This window comes from Triturus cristatus, chromosome 5_1 (genome assembly GCF_964204655.1).
Source record: "Triturus cristatus chromosome 5_1, aTriCri1.1, whole genome shotgun sequence".
Classification (NCBI taxonomy): Eukaryota; Metazoa; Chordata; class Amphibia; order Caudata; family Salamandridae; genus Triturus; species Triturus cristatus.
The window spans coordinates 140,292,630-140,313,516 of NC_140587.1; the positions used below are offsets into that span (position 1 = coordinate 140,292,630).

At 47.6% G+C, this 20,887-nt stretch overlaps 1 protein-coding gene across 28 annotated transcripts in view; it reads left to right on the plus strand.

Moving 5' to 3' along the window:
- The window catches only part of SCRIB (scribble planar cell polarity protein), a 792,600-nt gene that overhangs the window by 299,261 nt on the left and 472,452 nt on the right, over window positions 1-20,887 (plus strand). For all 28 annotated transcript variants that reach the window (XM_085604619.1, XM_085604607.1, XM_085604621.1 and 25 more), the window contains exons 13-14: window positions 7,173-7,298; window positions 10,195-10,422. In XM_085604619.1, the coding sequence (XP_085460745.1) occupies window positions 7,173-7,298; window positions 10,195-10,422 (354 nt within the window). The remainder of the gene's footprint in view (window positions 1-7,172; window positions 7,299-10,194; window positions 10,423-20,887) is intronic.

The window sequence follows — 20,887 nt, forward strand, 5'->3', positions numbered from 1 at the left end:
ATCTCTGTGCTGTATCCCAAAACATGCTTTATTTAAACAAAAACTTATCTTTAAATGTCTGTTCTTAGTTTTCTTTTGTTTTTTTTAAAGACCTATTAAACTGAAACCTTCTCTAAACGAGGATTGTGCTGTTTGAGCCCTCTTTTTATCTTAAACCTTTCGATAAAGAACAACACCCGGATCAGATTGACAGCTGACCTGGAGCAAGGAATTTGTCACTGCTACTTTAGGACACTCTGGTTGTTCCTGAGCCCCACTATGCATCAGTGACAGCCTTCCATTAATCTTTGTGGTGCGAAGAGTTAGCATAATGTTTGCTGTTTTCCATTTAATGCTTCTAAAATATGACATTTTAAAGAATAATTTTGGTCTTCCTTAATGCATTTGTGTTAGTTATTAGTGGAAACCCTGATGTTTGTTGTATGTGTAGCTGTAGATACACATGCTCTGCATACTCCTGCCATCTAGTGTTGGACTCAGATGTGTACAACTTATTTTAGTTTGAAAAAGTCTTTCGAGTCGTGGTTTAGAAACTCTTCCTATAACTGGGAATGGGCATTGGCTCCACTGTTAGATTGCTTTCTTCCATTGGCTGGGTCGGATGTGCATCGTGGGGGCTCTGAGTCGAAGCCGCGTGGTGCTCTTCGTCGAGGCTGCTAGAGTCTTCCGTTCCCGATAGCTTTGAGCAATCATCTTCTGCATCGTGTTTCTTTGCCTCCATCGTGGTCCTTCCATTGGATCTGCATCTTTGGGTTCGTGGATACCCTGTTCGGAGTCTTGCCCCTCCTGGGCCTATTTCGTCTGGTTCTGTGCGCCACAATGTGAGCATTGTGATGGACAAAGCACCCTTTTGTTGCTGTCCACAGTGCCACTCAAGTCCTTGTGGGCAGATCAACACACAGTCTGCAATCTCTGCTTGTCGCTGGAGCATAACAAGACCTCCTGCTCCACCTGCCTCGCCTTTTGGTCCAAAAAGAGCATCAGGAACCAGTGAGATCGACTCGTTCAGTTCTCCATGGAACAACAACGTGATGATGATACCACTGACATCTTTTGTGAAAACGCTGAATACGAAGCTGAAGGAGAGGCAGATGTTGAACAGGACGCAGCCTTCAGCCCGGACCCAGATTCGCCCTGGACTCTGAGGCGCAAGACTCGCAACCCTCACCTGGGCCAACTTCGGAAGACAGCAACAGTGAGTACCAGCTCTCACAATCATGTCACCCACTGCCCCTCTGGGGGTCGGGCGTTGGGCCCGCAATCGGATACACCCACTGTCCCTCTTGTGTTCGGGCGTTGGGCCCGCAATCGGATACACAGCCATATTTGGCACCGCCCTTAGGCTTTGGACCCGACTCAGCCTCCATCCCCTGCGCTGAGCCAGTCGCGCCAGACACAGCCCGCCTCAAGGCTGACTGCTCCCTTGACAACTTCTGGGTTCTCTGCGCTGACACTGGTGGGCTCTTTGGAGAAGAAGCAATGTTGGACGTCGCAACTGGCTTCGAGGCCAAAACAGCCTTTGGTGCCCAGTTGACCATCCACGACCGACTCCGAAATCAGGAGCTACTGATCCTACAACACCTTCAAGAGCAGTTGCACTCTCAGACAATGGAGACTGGTTATTCACCATCATACGGGGGAAAATTACAGCAATGCCACGACCAAAGGTACAGGATACCTCATAAGAAGCTGCTTAACTTTGAGGAACAGCTGACATTGGAACCTCCTCCACCTCTCAAGATAGGGGCACCAGTCCACTGCCCCCTTGACCTGCTTTACCTCCTACTCCACCACCACATGGACCTCCGTTGCCTCCTGAAGAGGGCTTGACACATTCTCTTGTGTCCTCAGTACAAAGACCCTTATAATGCTCAATATGACCCGGAGCCTTGGGTCGATACCACCTCGTACCACAAAGTCATTCCCAGGGTGGCCACCTTCCACAGGGTAGACCTTCACACCATTGTGAAAAGGGAGAACTTCCTGGCGGAAACGTTTTCACGCACTCAGTGTTCTATACATTTTTGGCCCATGCTTAAGGGAATTCTTAGTGCCAACAATGAGGGTTCTGGCTCCAACGCAGTAAGGCTGCGCCAATATAAGATTCAACAAAAAAATGCCAGTACTGCACTATGATTCACTCGTTTTCTATGATTGAGTAGCAATCCTCAATTCAAGACCAATCTTATAGTCTGACTTCTTTTGAAAAAATCCTTTTATTTTAATTATTAGTCATATAATTATTTGGATAATATATGACTAATAATTAAAATAAAAGGATTGCTACTCAATCATAGAAAACGAGTGAATCATAGTGCAGTACTGGCATTTTTTTGTTGAATCTAAGGGAATTCTTAAGCATATGCAGGATGTTTTCAAGGACCCACTCAAAGCTAGGATAGTAACCTTGAGGGTTGACAAAAAAGGCAAACCCTCCCCTCTCAGACCCACCTTACATCAGGGGTCGGCTCCCACCAGACTCTTTGGTAGTGCACACCACCAGCCAATGGGCAAATGCGCAGGGTACTGGGATGCCCCGCCAAATGACAAAGCAAGAAAATCGGTGCAGCGGGTATACTAGTTGTGGCACAATCTGCAACTCATTGGCGATAGCCAACTCCATAGGGTTTTTGTCCAAGTACAACCGAGCCCAATGGCACGACATGGAAGACCTTATCCAGCATCTTCCGGATCAGTACAAACAACAGGCACAGGACATTATAGCGGAAAGACACAAGCTCTAATATAATAAGATGTGCTCTTGATGCGGCTGACACTGCTGCCATAGGCATTTGAGTGATTTGATCTGCAGACATGCTTGGCTCTTTGTCTCTGTCTCTGTCTTCAGGCCTGAAGTCCAGCAGCATCAGATCAACATGCTCTTAGATGGTGAGCACCTCTTTGGGCCTCGGGTTGATCAGATGATTTGGCTGTGTCGAAAAGACGACACAGCCAAATCAATGGGAGCTCTCCACTCTCCATCACCCCATGCGACTTTGTCACTTTTAATTCAGTGGCAGCCTCAAAGCCACCTCCCCAGATGCCTCCACCTCCTACCAGCGGCTGCAACACAAGTCACAATCTTCCTGGGGTTATTCCAGCGGTGCCTACAGAGGGAACAATTCTAAGGGCAGGGGCTGCTAAGGGAGCCGCACCCACTAAGCAGTGATGTCCCCTCTCTTCCCCTGAACACACAAAACCTCTTGGGGTACGTCTGCAGGGGTTCCTTGCGCAATGGCAGAACATCTCAGACCAGTGGGGTTTGTCCATTGTAGAGCAGGATTAATACCTGGAACTCACTATCTCACCACCAAACATCCCCCCACACCACCTGCAAACACTCATCTCAGAACACCAGCGTCTCCTCCTGGAAGAAATAGATGGGCTCTTACTCAAGTGGACCTGTGCCGCTAGAACAACATGGCAAAGATGTGTACTCTCTGTACTTTCTAATCCCCAAGAAAGATGGGTGTCGTGTCCTGGAATCCTCAAGATCATACGTTGCTCAATAATGGTCCACCTCTCGACACCCCCCGGTCTGACTAAATACACACAGACTCAATGGAGTGATCAAGCGGGGGAAGGGAAGGAAGGGGACAGCAGGGAGGGAGACCTGTAAAGATAACGAGACCGGGATCAGCAAACAGTACAGTTTTCTTTCTTACCCTGACCCCACTTTATCAAGTACCAGTTCGAGGAACCGTACCTGTAAAGAAAGAAACTTCTCTTCGAAATCGGTTAACAAATAAGGTGTGCGGTAGCGCTCAGTCAGATCTAAAGGAAAAGCATTACAGTCAGCAAGTGTAGTAACCCCACATTATCAGCATTCTCTGAGAACGGCAGCTGTAGCAATCTGACCTACCAATTGGTTAGTAATGAAGGCTGAGACAGGGGTGCGGAAGAGCCGTCCTCCTGCTCACTCTCTGTACCCCTGCTAAAGAATACACAAGGAAACAGGTATGACTCCAATGACCACAAAGCACCACACACCCGCAGGCAAAACACAAAGTATATCCGGCACACTTCCTCACTACTTCTTGGTCAGTGGCCAAACACTATTATGCACGTGATAGCAACCAGGAAAAAGCATAGACAGATTGTTTGTTGGTCTTCTGCTAGATTCCCCCTTTTTGCTGAGGGCTATGATTCTTCTCATGTCTCTTGCGCATAAACTTGAAATGATAGGAGTGCTGCGAATGAACGATAAGTTCTCAGGTAAGTAACTCCTCGTTACTTCCTTCAACCCGACCAAGTCTCAAACAGGTAGTATTTGAATCTGGTAGGCGCTTTCCCCGCATGAACCGCTGTATGCCAGTTCTCCTTCGCGAGAAAACGCACCTGTAGCGAATAAGCCCAGAGCAGGCTCTGTACCCTGAAATAATCCCAGGATGGCAACTTGAAAAGGGAAAGACCCGGTAAAGGCAGGGGAGGGTCTATCCTTCGTGACTTGTGCTCAACAGGAAAGTTGCTCCGCAATGAACCGTCGAACTGAGTTCAGCCAACGGAGCAATGTGAAGGCAGCACAATGCCCTTGCCACACAGGAAAGAGCTGCCGCTCGTGAAGCGAACCAGTAATGAGAAGAGTGGTGTTCGAAGCACCCTTACCAGCCTACTCGCGTTGCCGGCGCAGCTCCAGAAAAAGAGTAAGCAGCACCTCTCTGATGCCCCTGAAGCCTTTTCTGAGCAACGCCTTAGCGTGTGCTGATGTCACCGACATCAGACCCCGCAAAGGCTCATGGGGGCTGTAGTTCTTTATTGCCGTTATTGCGCTCTTGCGTGTCGCTGCAGTGCCTGGTGCCCTTCCTATGGGACATGACAATTTGTTGCCTGAGGCCCAAACTTGACCTGAGGCCTGTCGGAGGATTTCCTCATGGTCGCGCTCCAGGATGTCATTCCACTAGTCCAGCAAGGTGACTTAATGACTGCCCTCGACCTGAAGTATGCCTACTTTAAAATCCAGGTCCACCCTACAAAGTGCCACTACCTCTGGTTTCTGGTGAGTGGACAGCATTTTCAATTCAAAGTTCTGCCTTTAAGAGTAAAGACTACTCTGTGAGTCCCTGTAGTGTTAGCTGCTCCTTTCAGAAGGAGCAATGTCCCTGTCTTCCCGTACCTTGACGAATAGCTGATAAAGGGCTCAAGCAAACATTTGCCTCACACAGATCACCTTAGATCTCTTCCATGATCCAGTCCCACCTCCAACCCCAACAAATGCAGCCCTTCCCAGGTGCAATTTTAAACTTACTCCCTGGGAAAGCTTATCACAGCCCCATACTGGTTCAAGCCTTCCAGCCCCTGCTGCCTCTTTGTAAGTCAAATTGTCAGCTTACCATGAGAACAGTAATGCGCTTCCTTGTCATGATGACTTCCTGCACTACCATTGTTCGCCATGCCCGATTACACATGCGTCCGCTTCAGGAGTGCTTGGCGGTACAGTGGTCACAAACGTAGGGTCTATGGGAGGATCTAGTGTTAATTTGGGCGAGCACCCATCGCTCCCTGCAGTGGTGGAGCAGCAGCAATCTGTTGCATTCAAGGCTTTTCTTAGATCCAGTCCTCCATGTGAACATCACCGACACCTTTCTCACAGGTTGGGGGGTGGAGGGAAGGGGGTGTTGCAGCATCTGCAGGAAATTACTGTACAAGGTCTGTGGACACCCCTTCAACAGACCTTCCACATCAATTATCTAGTGTTATTGGCAGTCCAATTGGCTTTCAGTGTTTTCTACTGACAGATAAATCACAAGACAGCCCTGGTCCAAACAGACAACATGATTGCCATGTATTACCTGCAAAAACAGGAGACACACACTCTTCCCAGCTCTCGGCATTAGCGCAAAGCATTTGACAATTCATCACAGGGTACACATACTAGCAAAGTACCTTCCAGCAGCAGACAACCACTTCCCAGACCTACTCAGCAGGATGTGGCAACATGTCCACTAGTGGGAACTCCACGCCCCCAGGTCCTGCTCCCATACTTGCAATTCTGTTTGCAGCCGCTGAAAATACCAAATGCCCAAGCTTCACCTCCAGGTTTCTATACCCACAGTCCCTGGGCAATACACTATGGATAAACTGGTCATGGATATTTGCCTACACTTTTCCACCTCTCCCACACCTTCGTATGTGGTACGGAATCTTCTGCAGACCCCCCTCACCCTCATCCTAGTGATCGCCATGTGGGCCAGGCAGCAGTGGTTCGCAGCCCTCCTTGGATTTTCCATAGTCCCACACGAGACGCAGTCAAACAGTCCAGACTTTCTCGCTAAACACCTGGGCACAATCCGGCATCCCAGTCCCAGACAGCTCAACCTGGCGATCCAGATCCTGAGGTCCTAGAGTTTGGCGATCTCAGTTTACAATCTGAGCACATGTCCATCCTCAAAGAAGCTGTTTGTTCCACTACACAAGTATGCTATGCAGCAAAGTGGGAGATGTTTGTCCACTACTGGCCCACTTAAGCCTGTAGTGCAAGACATGGTCTGCTATCTACTTTATTTACAATGCTCAGGACTAGCTTACACTTCCATTTGCTTACATTTGGCTATGGTAGCACCATACCTACAGAACAGGGGGAACACTTTTCGTTCTTCAAAGTCCCAGTCCTTAAAGCCTTTATAAAAGGACTTAAGAGAGTTATTCCCCCTCTATTACCTTCAGCCCCCTCCTGGAACCCCCTTTTACACTTGGTCTCTCCAGTTATTGTCTTAGAAGGTTGCGCTTCGTATGCTTCCTTCCTGAGTGAGCGCTTCAATTTTGTCACTGGGTGTATATGTGTACTCACACACACATATGTATGTCTTCATTTGATTCTTCTTTTTTTTTTTGCATTGTGCCTTTTGAGGGTTAATCTAGTGATTTTCAAAACCTAAGCAATCTTTGGTGAGATATTGTTTAAACAGGGGCCAGCCCAGGATGCTAGAGAAGTCATTATTAAACTTAAAAGCAGCTTATCCTGCAAATAGGGATACACGTTTAGCTTCAAGTAGGAGTAATGTTCTGTGCACTGATGGCAGATGCTTCCCACAAACATATTGTGGCTCCTCCATTTCCATGTAGTACAGTAGTGCCCTTGTTGAGGGAAAGTCCCTGCTTTTCTCACCCACAGTTTGCTATTGGGGTTGATCACAGATAACAATGCTTACTCTTCTCCCTCTCTTTCTTGCCAGATCCTGCAGCGGCGGGCCACCCCACATCCAAATGAGTTGAAAATTATGAAGGACAACATTGAGGGACGGCGCAATGAGCCCTACTTTGCCAAGCCTGACACTGAGCTGGAGTCTCCCAATGAAGAGGTAATGCTCCAACCTACCATGCCTTTTTCCATGCATTGGGTTTGGTGCTGTTCTTTTTACTCCAGTCAAAGTTGACTGCAGCGTTAAACTATTTCCGGGAATCAAGTGTTGTTCTTCTTGTCCGAAATGGAGGTTTCACACTGTGGTTTAGATAGCTCACGTTTGATTGTGGCATCTCAGCCTATTAAGAACTCAGTGGCATATTCTCTAAGATAAAATGTATTTTGAATCATGTTTTGGCCAGATTTGTCATATGGGCCACTCGCTTTGCAAAATGCTCTGTAGAAGTGGACTTTTTCATTCACATTGGAAAAAAGTTGGAAGTGAGATGTTTCTTCTCATGATAGATTTGGATGCTTAGGACACAGGGTGAAGGGGTGTGTAGAATATAGGACTATCTCTGCTAAACATAGCAAGGGTTATGCAGCCTTAGAAGCATGAATCTTAGGCGATTGGAAAAGGAATCATAAACAGAAGTTTAGTGGAAAAAGCAATTTTGTAAACACTTTACTTAAACTTAAGATAGTTATGTTCTTCTCCAGGGAATCTTACTTATTTAGTCCTAAGCACTGAATAGTTCTGTCCACGTTATGAAAAGCCATTTTGTTCTAGAAGCAGGTTATTTTTAACAGCCTGTTAAAAAAGACTATATTGACCAATTTTCTCCTATTTACTTTGAAAAGGAAACAGTTTTAAATGTATGAAAATAGTCACTAGAAAAAATCGTTTCCTAAAGCTTTTTTATAAGGTGGGTGTTAGAAAATAAGGACAACGTACCCCAATAGACTGAAGCCTGAGAGGCTGGCAAAGCTGCTGCCACGCCTTTAAGGAACAGCATACCACAGGGATCCCTTTATGTCTAATAGAGGGCAGTTGAGCCAGATCTTTTTTCAGAGGTGAAGGATCATAGTAGAACTGAGGTTTATTCCTATTTCTCTTTATCTGGGGAGGAGGAAATAGCATAGATTATGCAGAGACATGTGACCTGCTTGAAGGTATCTTCTGGAATTTGTGCAGAAAATGTTTTGTAAAAGTAACGTCTGGACCTCCAGGTAGCCTCATGTCAGTAATGGAAATGTTCCTTTAAAATGCTGCAGTATTGGCTCTTTCTCTTGTTGATAGGGCTCTGAGCCTACCAAACAAAGTTTTGTTGACCTTGTGGTATCATAACAGAGTAAAGTAACCAATACTCAAAAAGATATGATCTGTGTTGGACTGGCCAGCCTCGTTTTTACTGTGCCATAGTTTGTAAAAAGGTGGTCAGTCTACCTAATGTCTTTGATTTTATCTAGGTAGGATTTTAAACATTGCTTAACATCCAGAGAAGATAAAGACCTTACTGATGGAGAAGAGGTTTTCTGGAGGAAAGTTAGAAGGGAAATAGTCTGGTTGACGTGAAAATAAGATACAGCTTGAGGAAGGGAACTGGGATGGATTCGCATTGCAAACAGATCTTTGTGGAAAACTGTATACAGTTCTTTACTGCATAGGGCCTGAATCTCACTAACCTTGTTGGTGGAGGGTTTGGCCACTAGAAAGACAGTCTTCCATGAAATATGTTGTAAAGTAACATTATGGATAGACTCAAGTGGGAGATGCATTCAGATCGAAAGGATCACGTTAAGCTCCCAAGGAGGAGAAGACCTCCTTAAGTTATGGTAAACCTTCTTAAATCCTTCTAAGAAGTCTTTGACAACTAGAGTTTTTTTTTTTTTTTAAAGATTTGTGAAGGACTTGTTCTGTAAGCGATAGTGGCTAAGAACCTTTACTTACAAACTGCAGTCCAGCCTTCACTACATCAAGAAGGATCCCAAAAATCTGAATTTGAGGTTTTACACTTTCAGCCAAATTAATGTTTGTTTGTAACATGCACACTTATCAGTGGATAGGACTTAAGAAGTAGTATTTTATTGGCACTTCAGGCCTTTCATGAATACATATTATTTACGTATATGCAATTAAGGAATATGAAGCTTGGAGAATACATCAGTTTGGAGAAGGTGAAAAGATGAGTTGTAAACAGTGAGTTAAAAATATATACAGCAGAGAGAAAGAACTAACAACGTTTGGGTCAGTGGTCGTCAGCCTTTCAGTGATCTGCACCAGTGGCGGGTGGCTTAATGTCTAGTCTTGGTTTAGTTCCAAGAGCCTCCCCAAAATTTATCAGCTGGTTGAGTTTCACAAAGTTCTTGGTTATAATGCCAGTTGGCACAGCATGCCACCATTAAGTTGTCCTCCGTGAAAGCTGTGAGCCTACTCTCTGGGTTTTTCGTTGGGTGTTGCATGTGGTCTGCTACTCTTTATTTGATTTAGCTGTATTGGTTCTCTTGTCTAAGAGGGTACTGGTCCTCTTCTTGACTCCAGTCCTGCTGTTTGTCATCCTTTTGGCATGAAGAGAGCACACTTCCTCCAGGGAGTGAGCTGTTATTGCCATTTTCTATGCATCCTGGCTCCCACAAAGGTATCTCATTATAGTTGCTGCTGTTCCGATGTCAGTTTCATATATTGTGGTTCAGATTGTTTTCTCCTAATTGTAATGTGCGTTCTGCATAGAAGAAAGAAATGAGGAAATTATTCTCTGCTATAGCTGCTACAGGGGTATATATTTCAAGTTGACTGAGTATAGTCCATAAGGGTCTTTTTTTAGTGGTATAATGCTAGAGCGTGCTAAGAAAAATTCCAGCTTCTCCTTTCGTGTAGGTATTGTTTAAGAAAACTGTATTCCAGCTTTACCTGTGCTAGGTCTTATGGCTCCTCCAGATTGAGACTGTGATAGTCCATAAAATACATATTACTTGAAATTGGCGCCCACTAATTAATGTTTCGGCTAAGGCTTGAGTGAGAATTTAAGGGCTTTTCTCAGTTTGCTTATAACCTCATCTTCCATATCGCATAGGAGAAGAGGCTCAGTGCATTATCCAATCAGAGTGAAGGGTCTCACATCTCCAGCAGCACAGCATCAGCAGGGCAGAAGGAGGAAGTAGAGGGCAGCCGGCAAAACGGTCCAATAACATTGGACATTTGGAAAGAACCTCGGAAGGAAAAAAAACAGTTGCCAGAAAAGGAAGTTGTAGCGGAAGATGAGAATATCCATGAGGATGAGTTGGAGGTGGAGTATACTGAGGTAAGTGAAATGCAAAACTTGGGTATGTACTGGTTCATGATGCAACTCCAGATGACTGTTGAATATTTTTCAGGATTCCACAATCAAGGATTTTATTGAAGTTGACCAAGACTGTACACATGTTCATATTCAGCTGGCCAGATGTCGGATGCACCTACAAAGCTCTCAGGATGAAAGGTTGAAAGCAGATGTTGGATACACATAGCCTTTCTGAACTTTCGGATTCACTCCCAGGTCAGATGCACCTATAGATCTCGATGAATGATAGGATTGGTGCCTTGTCAGACACACCCAGAGATCCTCAAGAACCCAGGTTGAGTCACATAGAGAGCTCGGTGAATGGTAGATTTCAGTCCTAGGCCACATACACCTAGAGTCCTCCTAGAAAAGTGTCCTTCAGTCATTTATCGGTGGGCTTTCAGAAAAATAGGTTTCAGCCACAGATTTGATTCACCTAGAAACGTCATTGATTCATTGGATGAAGTTTCTGGTTAGATTAAAGTCGAGTTCTCAGTACAATAGGATTCAGTCCTAGCTCTACATATTCCTAGAGAGCTCCAACTAGGATTTAGCTCTAGGTTGGATAGACTTGCAGAGCTCCCAGAACGTTATAATTCCGCCCTAGGTCTTGTACACCTAAAGAGCTCCCGTAATATTCATATTGTGCTTCCTGCTGCATACACCTAGACATCTCCCTAAACAGTCAAGTCCAGTATCGGATATACTTGAGGAAATGTTTCTGAATCATAGGGCTCACTCCTTGAGCCCAGCTGCCCAGGAATGCCTGCCTGCTGAAGTGCCTGCTGCTCGACAGAGTCCTGACCTTTCCAAGCTGTCCCGAAGTCTGTGGGACTCGTAGCAAATGTCAAAGTGGTCTCTGGTCTCCCAAAGAAAAGGATCTACTTACTTGCAGGAACCGCTGAGACAACTGTAACCTGTTGACCAGTGGCAACTGGACCTGCACAGGACTCCCCTGCTTCGAGAGATCGAGTCCTGAGGGCAGAGATGACCCCCGGCATTCGTGGGTACCAAGGTGGCCCCAGAAATGTTCACTGCATATCTTCAGCATCAAGCATACTCAGCATCTAGTTTACTTATTGGCTGGACAGCAGTATTGGATCAAAATTAAGGAAAGACCCTGAGACTGCTGACCCGACAGGTAACTGTCTCCGTCTACGCCAGTGGTCCCTGTGTTTGGACCCCAACCTCTTGTCACCTGTCCAAGAGAAGTAGCCGTACTAATCATTTGGATAAAAACTGCTAACAATTTTTTGCATTTCCAAAGAGTGAACTACTATAATTTACTTACCTTTAAAAATTCACATCTCTGGTTTCCCCCAATATTTTTTTTTCATTTAGGTGTCTATTTTAAGTTAAAAATGCAATCTTTTTATAAATTGGTGTCGGATTTCTATTGTGTTGTTTCTGACTGACTATTTTGGTACATCGGAAATGCTTTACACTTGTTCCATCGATTAAGCCTGACTGCTTTGATTAATACCAACTGCTCTGTGCCACAGCTACTCAGGACTGAGGTAATGTTTTTATTGAAGAAACCTAACTGTCCTGAATAAAGATTGTGACATTAATACACAGTGAGGTCTCGCAACCACACCACATAATCAACGTTCCTACAAATCCCAGGAACGCAACACCTAGAGAGCATCTTCAGCAATAGAATTCAGTACCCCACTGAATGCACCTAGAGAGCTTCTTGGTCAATAGAACTCAGTACTAGGTCGGATACGCCTAGAGAACTCGCAAAATAATATTCAGCCCCATATTAGATACTTTTAATGATATACCTGAACAATAAAATTCAGTCCCATATTGAATACATCTAGCAATTCCCAGTACAAAGAAGCTTCTGCCCCACATTGGCTACTCCGGAAAGGTTGGAGAACAGTGTTTAGTCCTGGTTTGTATGGACCCAGAGAGCTCTCAGAACACTATGGATCAGCCTTTTTTCAGTTATGCATGGAGAGCCTCCTGACAGTGGAGTGCTGTAGAACTTCCTAGGCTGTTGTGCTTCGAACTCTGAGGCAGAATCACTTCACTGGTCACTTTTAGCTTTCGTCTGTACAGCGCTTGCATAATCTCTTGTATTAAAAAAAAAAAAATCTTTAAAGGGGCATGGAGCCTGCCCATTACTTCACTTTACTTACCACTGGCTGGCTCCCACGTCCCTCTCGTTTCCTTGCTTCCTATTGGTCAGCGCCTCCTCTTCCCCTTAGTCTTTCTCCTGGGCCTTTGAGTCTTTGTCCTGCTGTGAATCCTCGACCAAGTACTGCTTCTGGTGGCCAGCCAGTGTCCTTCCACTGCAGTTAGTCTTTTTTTTAAATTTATTTTTTTACTTTTTGGGTCCTTTTCTTCCCCCCATTCCCCCGCCTACCCCCCATCGTCTCACCCAATCTGTCCTTTTATAACCCGTTTGCTGCTGGTATTTTAAACCCCCAGCTTGTCCTTGTTTAACCCCCTTTCCATTCTTTTTAAAGCCCTCCTCCCTACACCTGTTATTTTTAAACCACCCCTGTGCTCCTCCTGCCGTTTCAGAGCCCTAGAGTAACAGGCTTGTGAACTTGAACATAGAAAACAAGCAGTCTTTAAGACGTGTAACCTTGATTTCTGCAGTAAATATGTATGCTTGTTTTCTATGTTCAAGTACACAAGCCTGTTACTCTTGGGCTCTGATACATTACTTGGCAACCAAATGGTGCCTGCAGAAGCTCCCATATTCTTGTGTTTAGCATGTGTATATCACCATTCTTTATACCGCGTAGAAAGTGTAGTGTTCAGGCGCGGTTTGCGTCACTTTTACATTCAGACTAAACTGAGTGCGCCTCCTTCAACGCCGCAAACGCTCTGTGACCGAATACAAACTTGGGGCCAAAGCTTTGGTGTAAGATTTCGGGAGTGAGCTTGCGTGGGGTTCCAGCCATTTGTGCTAGGCAAAACCGTGGGTTCTTCAATTAATATGCCATGCCCGGTGAAGGACGCGTGCCCCCTGTTATAGCAGGGGCGTGAGCAGTGCGTGCGTTTCTTCTCTCACTTTAAAGACATCTTGTGCGATTCTGAAACCGTCTGTCACTCAGTGTAGGGAACTTCAAGCAAGGGGTGCTTATTTGTGAGCCCCCTCTGTATTAAGGTAATTTAAAGACATGGATTGAAAAGCAGGAGTCTAAAGGCAGGCACATGCCTTCATGCTGCAGATCACAGCCACCAAATCGCATTCACTTTGCAAAATTAATTACTAATTAAACAAGAATTGCCAATGCAATAGGTCTCACATTTACGAGAGTTTGAGCTATTGGCACTGTAAATGACAATTCCTTTTATTTGTGTTGATTTTTAAAACCTAAATAAAAGGCATTTTCATTTGCAATGCTAATAGCTTAAACTGAACGTATCCATTAAAAAACACGACAGTGGGCATTTCGTAAAAAAAAAAAAACATTATTTGCTTGTGAGGCGACTGCCCTTCTTGGCAAGCAAAATCATATGCAGTTTAACTACGAACCAACTACACAAAAACCAGGATAAAGTACTATAACATCTAAAGTGCAACAACTCTCCAAGGGAGGCATGTTGTGAGTAAAAATATGAATTCAAAACTCCATTTATTATCGGTGAAAGCCGACTCTGCTTTTCTGCATTTTATAACATTCTGTGTGCGAGGCTGGAAAAGAATAATGAGATGACAGGGGCAGAAGATAGGGCGCCTCTATAGATCACTTTGTGTGAGATTTCAGATGGCACAGTGAGAAGTGGGGTAAACGAAAGGCATGCCCCCAGGCTTCATTCTATACACAATTTCATGTTTAGCGGAACATTTCCATGCTATTTTGAACAATTAGTTTACTGATGGGAAACCTTAGCACCGGGCAATGTAATCCATATGTGCCCTTGTATTTTAGCTCACCTACCACAATGCTTGCTTCACAAACGTCTTACATTTCCAATCTGGTTAGAGGTGAGACAGAGCTATAAAAATGCACGCTCATGGAATCACAAAAGAAAACAGGCGAAGGCTGCAGCAGCCATAGGAAGGACCCTGATGCCAGGCTGTGCATTTCAGAAGCAGGAGGGAGGCCGAGGCAGCTGCAGCTCAAAAAAAGACCTTGGCCTTGGAATGCACAGCAAATGTGGCAAAATAAGAGCAAGATTTATAGCCCTGTTTACAACAGAGTTCTGTAAACCACAAGTACTGGTCTCCAGTGGTCCAGGTTAAAGACATAAATAGTGTTCACAAGCCCTGAGTAACCACACATGTAACATGGGCAGTCCCTGAAAATGGGAGGTGATTTTAAGCCCATATCCTGAATACAGCATGTCTGACAGACAACGCTAGCGCTGCCTAGGCGAGACTTAAAAAGATGCTGAAACTAATGCTCTGAAACTAGGAAGTGGTCATAAGTAGCAGGTAATCGGCGGGGGCTCCAGTGGTGGGAACACCCGCACCCTGAAGCTTCGCAGTGCTACATGGAGATTCAACAGCTTTACTGCTAAATAAATGAAAAAGGTAACAGTACCTCGAAGACGGAGAACGGTCATTTCGACTGGGTCCTCGTTTTTAAGCAACAGCCCACCTGTATTCTCTAGGACAGTTGCAAGCCTGAGCAGCATGTGATTGCTTCACCTAGGTGGGAGCTACTTTCCACGGCACTCCAGTTGCAGGGAAGACCTTTGTGAACCAGTTGCATTTGCTGCATCAGTTGAGCTGTCGCAATGTAGCCCTGATGCTGGCTGATTAATCAGGACGACAGCCAGCTTAGGCCATTTCTTCATAGCCGGCTGTTCTTTGGTGCAGCCAGCTTTGGCCATTACTTCATAGCCGGCTGTTCTTTGGTGCAGCCAGCTTTGGCCATTTCTTCAGCGGTGGCTGGTCTTTGGTGCAGCCAGCTTAGGCCATTTATTCATCATTGGCTGCCCTTTGAGTCGCTTGTAAGTTAACCCATTACCTTGTGTACATATTCCTGCAATGTGATTTTCTCAAATGACAAATGTGCTGCTGCTTATTTTACTGGGTACTGAACTGCCATTGTTGTGTTTACCATTGCACTGGGATTCAGGGAGCATTGGCAATGGCACATCAACTATGGGACATCAGCGACATGCAAAACTCAGCAACCAGTCCATAAAAAAGATTAGATAGGGAGAAAGAAAATTCAGCTACCAAGGGACCCTAATATGGAACTTTTACAACCCTGCAGTTAGAGGATTAGGATTCCTTCCTGAAAAGTCTGACGAATACACTTGTTAGGGCTGGATGTTACTGGTTATTACCGCATCTACTCTGCCTACCGCGGTCACCTTCTTTTTCCCTTCTCGGCTTATCCACCCTCTATCACGTTTTCTTGCTTCTCTTCCAGGGGATCCTCATCAATAGTCATAAGCATTAGAATATTCCCGCCCATGTGCGGGATCCCGGAAACAGTATATTATATGTGCCCCACATATATATATCCATACATATATACCTATATGTATACACAAGCAATTGCAGCCCATAAACCCTAGAGCTGAACCATGCTGTAAGGAATTTCCACTATACATAAGAAAATAGCATTATAAACACGAGAAACAACATTATAACTTGTTTAGAAACTGTTTTAATGCTTAGAAAACAGCAGAAATTCTTAGAAAACACTGAAAGCATAGGAAGCTCCCAGGCTGCATTGCAAATACCCAGTCTAAAAAGACTGAAAAGCTAACTAATAGCTGCATAGCAAAAAACTGACACCGTGCCTTTAAGGCACACCTGACCCCCACCTTCCCATCATGCCTCAGGGGTGGCAGTTAGGTCAGTTGTTCTTTCCGGCTCCTTCTGGAAGGATCCTGGCAACAGAGCTCCACTTTTTTCTGAGTTTGTCAGAAAATATTGTCTGTTTTTCAACTGTTTTTTCCCTTACTTCGACGTTTTACATCTAAGGAAGTAAGAGGCTGTCTTTTTAGGCAGTTTTGGCCATTTTTTCCAACTTAAAATGCCATCTCTTTTCGATCCTTGCCCTGCTTGTGGCAAGAAGAAGGCCAGGACTGACTCTCATAGGGTCTGTATCCTGTGTCTACCGGAGGATCATGATTCCAAGACATGTCCTCACTGCCAGAGCCTGTCCAAGAGAACTTTGAAGGACAGAGAGCGAATTCGCATTTATGGCCTGGCACAACCATCCAGAGGGCGATCTCCGGTGAGGAAGGGCTCCAAGAGGCCTAGAGATACATCTAGAAGCAAGTCCTCTCATCCTTCCTCCTCAGCGTCGGGATCGGCGCTGAGGAAAGATGTTCCGGTAGGTCGTGTTTCCAAGAAGAGACTTTCGACAGCGGGCTCGCCGTCGAGAGCAGGTATGTCGTCGACGTCGAAGTCCAGACCGCCATCGTCAACTCGGCGACGATCGGCGTCAAGATCTAGAGCCTCTCCGCCGTCGTCAACCCGGCGACGATCGGCGTCGAGAGACACCACCCCTCCGCCGTCGTCAACCCGGCGACGATCGGCGTCGAGGAGCAGGGAACCTCCGCCGTCATCAACCAGGCGACGATCGGCGTCCAGGAGTAGAGAACCTCCGCCGTCGCCAACCCAGCGGCGATCGGCGTCGAGGAGCAGGGAGCCTCCGCCGTCGTCCTCTCGACGACGATCGGCGTCGAGGAGCATGGACCCTCCGCCGTCGTCAACCAGGCGACGATCGGCGTCGGAGTGTCACCCCTCCGTCGTCGCGACTCCATCAGCGATCATCGTCGAGAGGGCAGAATCCTCCGCCTTCGTCATCCAGACGGCGTTTGGCAAAGGTTACCATCCGCGTCGACGTCGAGAGTGGCAGCATCTCCGCCGGCGTCACCACGGCGTTCGGCGTCGAGGGAGAGAGGACCTCCGTCGTCGGCTTCACGTCGCCGTTCGACGTCGAGGCGGCGTTCTTCGCCCACTGAACATGGCCGCCGGTCCACATCGAGGCGTCGTTCGACGTCGAGAGGAGAGTCCCGGCGAGAAAGAAGGCGACGCCACGGATCGACGTCAAGACCACGCTCGACGTCGAGACAGGCCTCGGACAGGTCGGTGGTCCTGGTGACAGTCGGTTTCGCGCCATTCCTCCTCTCACTCAGGGGCATCTCCACGACCGGCAATTCCACGAGAGCCTACCAGCCAACCCCGTAGGTCTTCCCCTCAGACTCAAGGGAACATTTCTCTGTCGCCCAGATGGCTGCTGCCAGCACATCATTGGCAGGACTCAGGGGCTACAAGGAGGCTGCGGGAATATGTCAGTCAAGTGCATGACTCTCCGCTGCAACGGCTGGTGGAGGCTGTGGACAGAGCTAGTCCTCCCAGACCAGCACGTCAGAAGTCGCCTGACAGCCGGCGACGCAGATCGCGCTCCCCCAGACGGGAGGGGCGTTCATCCGGATCACAGGCTCGTGATCATCGCCGGGAGCGGAGGTCACCATCATCGTCCTCTTCCTCGTCCACCAGGTCCTCCATAAGGGACTATTCACCCACGCTATCGGGCCAGGAGGTGCTGCAGCGGGGAGCGCAGAAGTTGGGGATTGAGATGTCAGTCCCCCAAGTCACCACGTCGGTGATTTTTGAAACACTTCACCAGAAGTCTGCCTCTCATCCACTGCTGCCTTTGGTCCCAGGAATCATGGAACCCGTCATGGACACCTTCCTCACCCCAGCGACCGTCAAAGCGGTTCCGGCTCGTATCCTCAAAAAATATAAGCCGGCTACCTCTGATCCTGTCTTTGTGAAGATGGATCCGCCTGCGGACTCAGTAATAGTGGCGGCTGCAAGAAAGGGTCAGACGGCATCGGCCTCTTCTTCCGTTCCTCCAGATAAGGAGAGCAGAACCCAGGACTCCTGGGGGCGCAGGGCCTGCTCGTCCGCGGCGGCTTCCCTCAAAATCTCCAGCGCGGCGGTGCTGTTGGGCAGATACGATAGGGCTCTCTGGGACTCGATGGAGCGATTCAAGTCCAAGTTCCCCAAGGAGGACCAAAAGGACTTCGAAGAAATAGTCACTGAAGGGGCTCTGGTGGCTAATCAGTCGATTAGCACGGCGGCGGATGGTGCGCTGCTCTCAGCTCATTCTTACACACACGGCGTGTGCGCCAGGAGGTCGTCCTGGTTGCGGCTGACAGGGCTCAAGCCGGATGCGCAGCAACGGATTTTAAACCTCCCGTTCTCTGGCACCTCCCTCTTCGGCACTCACACGGATGAGGAGATGGGGCGCATGAAAACTGAACTGGATACCCTCAAAGCTGTGGGGTTAGAGAAGAAAAAAGAATTCAAGCGCCATTTTCGACCCACCCAACGCAAGGGGCCTCAACAGAGGGTTCAAACCCCTCAGTGGTCTCAGAGTAAACCCCAAGGAAAATCGCAGTTTCGAGGCGGAAAATCCGGCAGGGGCAGAGGTGGACACCAGCAGCAGTCCTCCACTACCACAAGAGGAGGAAAGTCATGAGCTGTGGCTTCCTCTACGACCGTTGCCCACTCCAGTGGGGGGAAGTGCGTCACAACATCTAGCAGAGTGGGACAGCATCACAAAAGATCGCTGGGTGCTGAATATACTGCGCAATGGATATGCGCTACGTTTTCGAGCGCGTCCGAAAGACATCCCGCCAAAAAGGTCCCGTCCTCACCACTTACAACTGCTCCAACAGGAGGTGAGGGCCCTTCTGCAAAAACGGGCCATAGAAAAAGTTCCTCCTTCGCAGGTCGGAAAAGGAGTGTACTCCCGGTACTTCCTTGTGCCCAAAAAAGATCAAGAGCACAAGTTTCGGCCGATTCTGGACCTTCGTCTCCTAAACAAAGTCATCGTCAAAGAGAAGTTCCGTATGTTGGTGCTTCATCAAATATGTCCACATCTGCAAGTAGGGGATTGGATGTGTTTGGTGGACCTCCAAGATGCATACTTCCACATTGCAATTGCGAAACATCACCGCAGGTACCTGTGGTTTGTGGTCGGAAGCAAGCATTATCAGTACAGAGTCCTTCCATTCGGGCTCAAGTCGGCTCTGCGAGTCTTCACCAAATGTATGGCAGTGGTGGCGGCCTGCCTACACAAGCAGGGTCTATTCGTCTACCCTTACTTAGACGACTGGTTGCTGAAGGCTCCATCCCAGCAGCAGGTGAAGAAAGACTTCCAGACCTGTCTGAGACAGTTGCACGCTCTCGGCCTTCACGTCAACATGACAAAGTCAGTGCAGCAGCCCACTCAGTCCATCCACTACCTTGGCTCCGTTCTGGACACAAGCGTGGGAAAAGCGTATCCTTCGGGGGAGAGACTGTCTTCAATGAAGCGGAAATGCAGGCTTATGCAGCAGATGCAGAGGCCGTCAGCCCGGCAGGTAGCATCTCTGCTGGGATCCATGGCGTCCTGCATTTTTCTCATTCCCAACGCCAGACTGCGAATGAGACAGTTGCAGCAAGCTCTAGAGGACCAATGGGATCAGTCCACAGGCCGTTGGGGAGATCGAATCTCTCTTTCCCAGGTGGCGAAATCTTCCCTTGCATGGTGGACTCGTCAGGACAATCTGATGGTGGGAGTCCCGTTTCACCAGCCACTTCCGGTGCAATCGGTGGTGACAGATGCATCGCTGCAAAGTTGGGGGGCCCACATGGGGTGCCTCCAAATACAGGGTCGGTGGTCTACAAAAGAGCAGGGCTACCACATAAATATGCTAGAACTTCGGGCAGTCCACCTTGCCCTAAAGGCGTTCCTCCCAGCAATCAAGGCCGATTCAGTCCTGGTGCAGACTGACAACACCACGACCATGTTTTACCTGAACAAACAGGGCGGGACTCGGTCACGCCCCCTCTCCCTGGAGGCACAGGCGATCTGGCACTGGCTGCTCGCCCGGAACCTCTCGGTAGTGGCAGTGCACCTTCCGGGGGAGTTGAATATCAAGGCAGACGCACTCAGCAGGCACTTCGCAGATCAGCCAGACTGGGTGCTGCACGACGAAGTGGTGGCAGACCTGTTCCATTGTTGGGGTCGTCCAGAAATCGATCTGTTTGCAGACGACAAATTCAAAATGCCACGCCTTCGCGTCCAGATTCCACCGTCCAGGGACCGGGGGGAATGCTCTTTTGATGGACTGGTCAGGGACATTTGCCTATGCCTTTCCGCCCCTGCCTCTGGTTCCGAAGGTGGTATCCAAGCTACTCAGATCCGACATGAAGATGATCCTCATAGCTCCGGACTGGCCGCGTCAGTGGTGGTACCCGGACCTTCTCCATCTCTCAGTGCGGCCTCACAGGCGACTGCCTTGCAGGCCGGACCTGCTGTCCAAGATGGGCGGGAGGATTCTGCATCCCAACCTTCCCTCACTGAACTTAACAGCATGGCTCCTGAGGTCCTGCAATACGGACATTTAGGTCTACCGCCTGACTGCATGCATATTCTAAAGGAAGCGAAGCGACCCTCCACGAGAGCGTCTTATGCGTTTAAGTGGAAGAGGTTCTTCATTTGGTGTAGGGAGA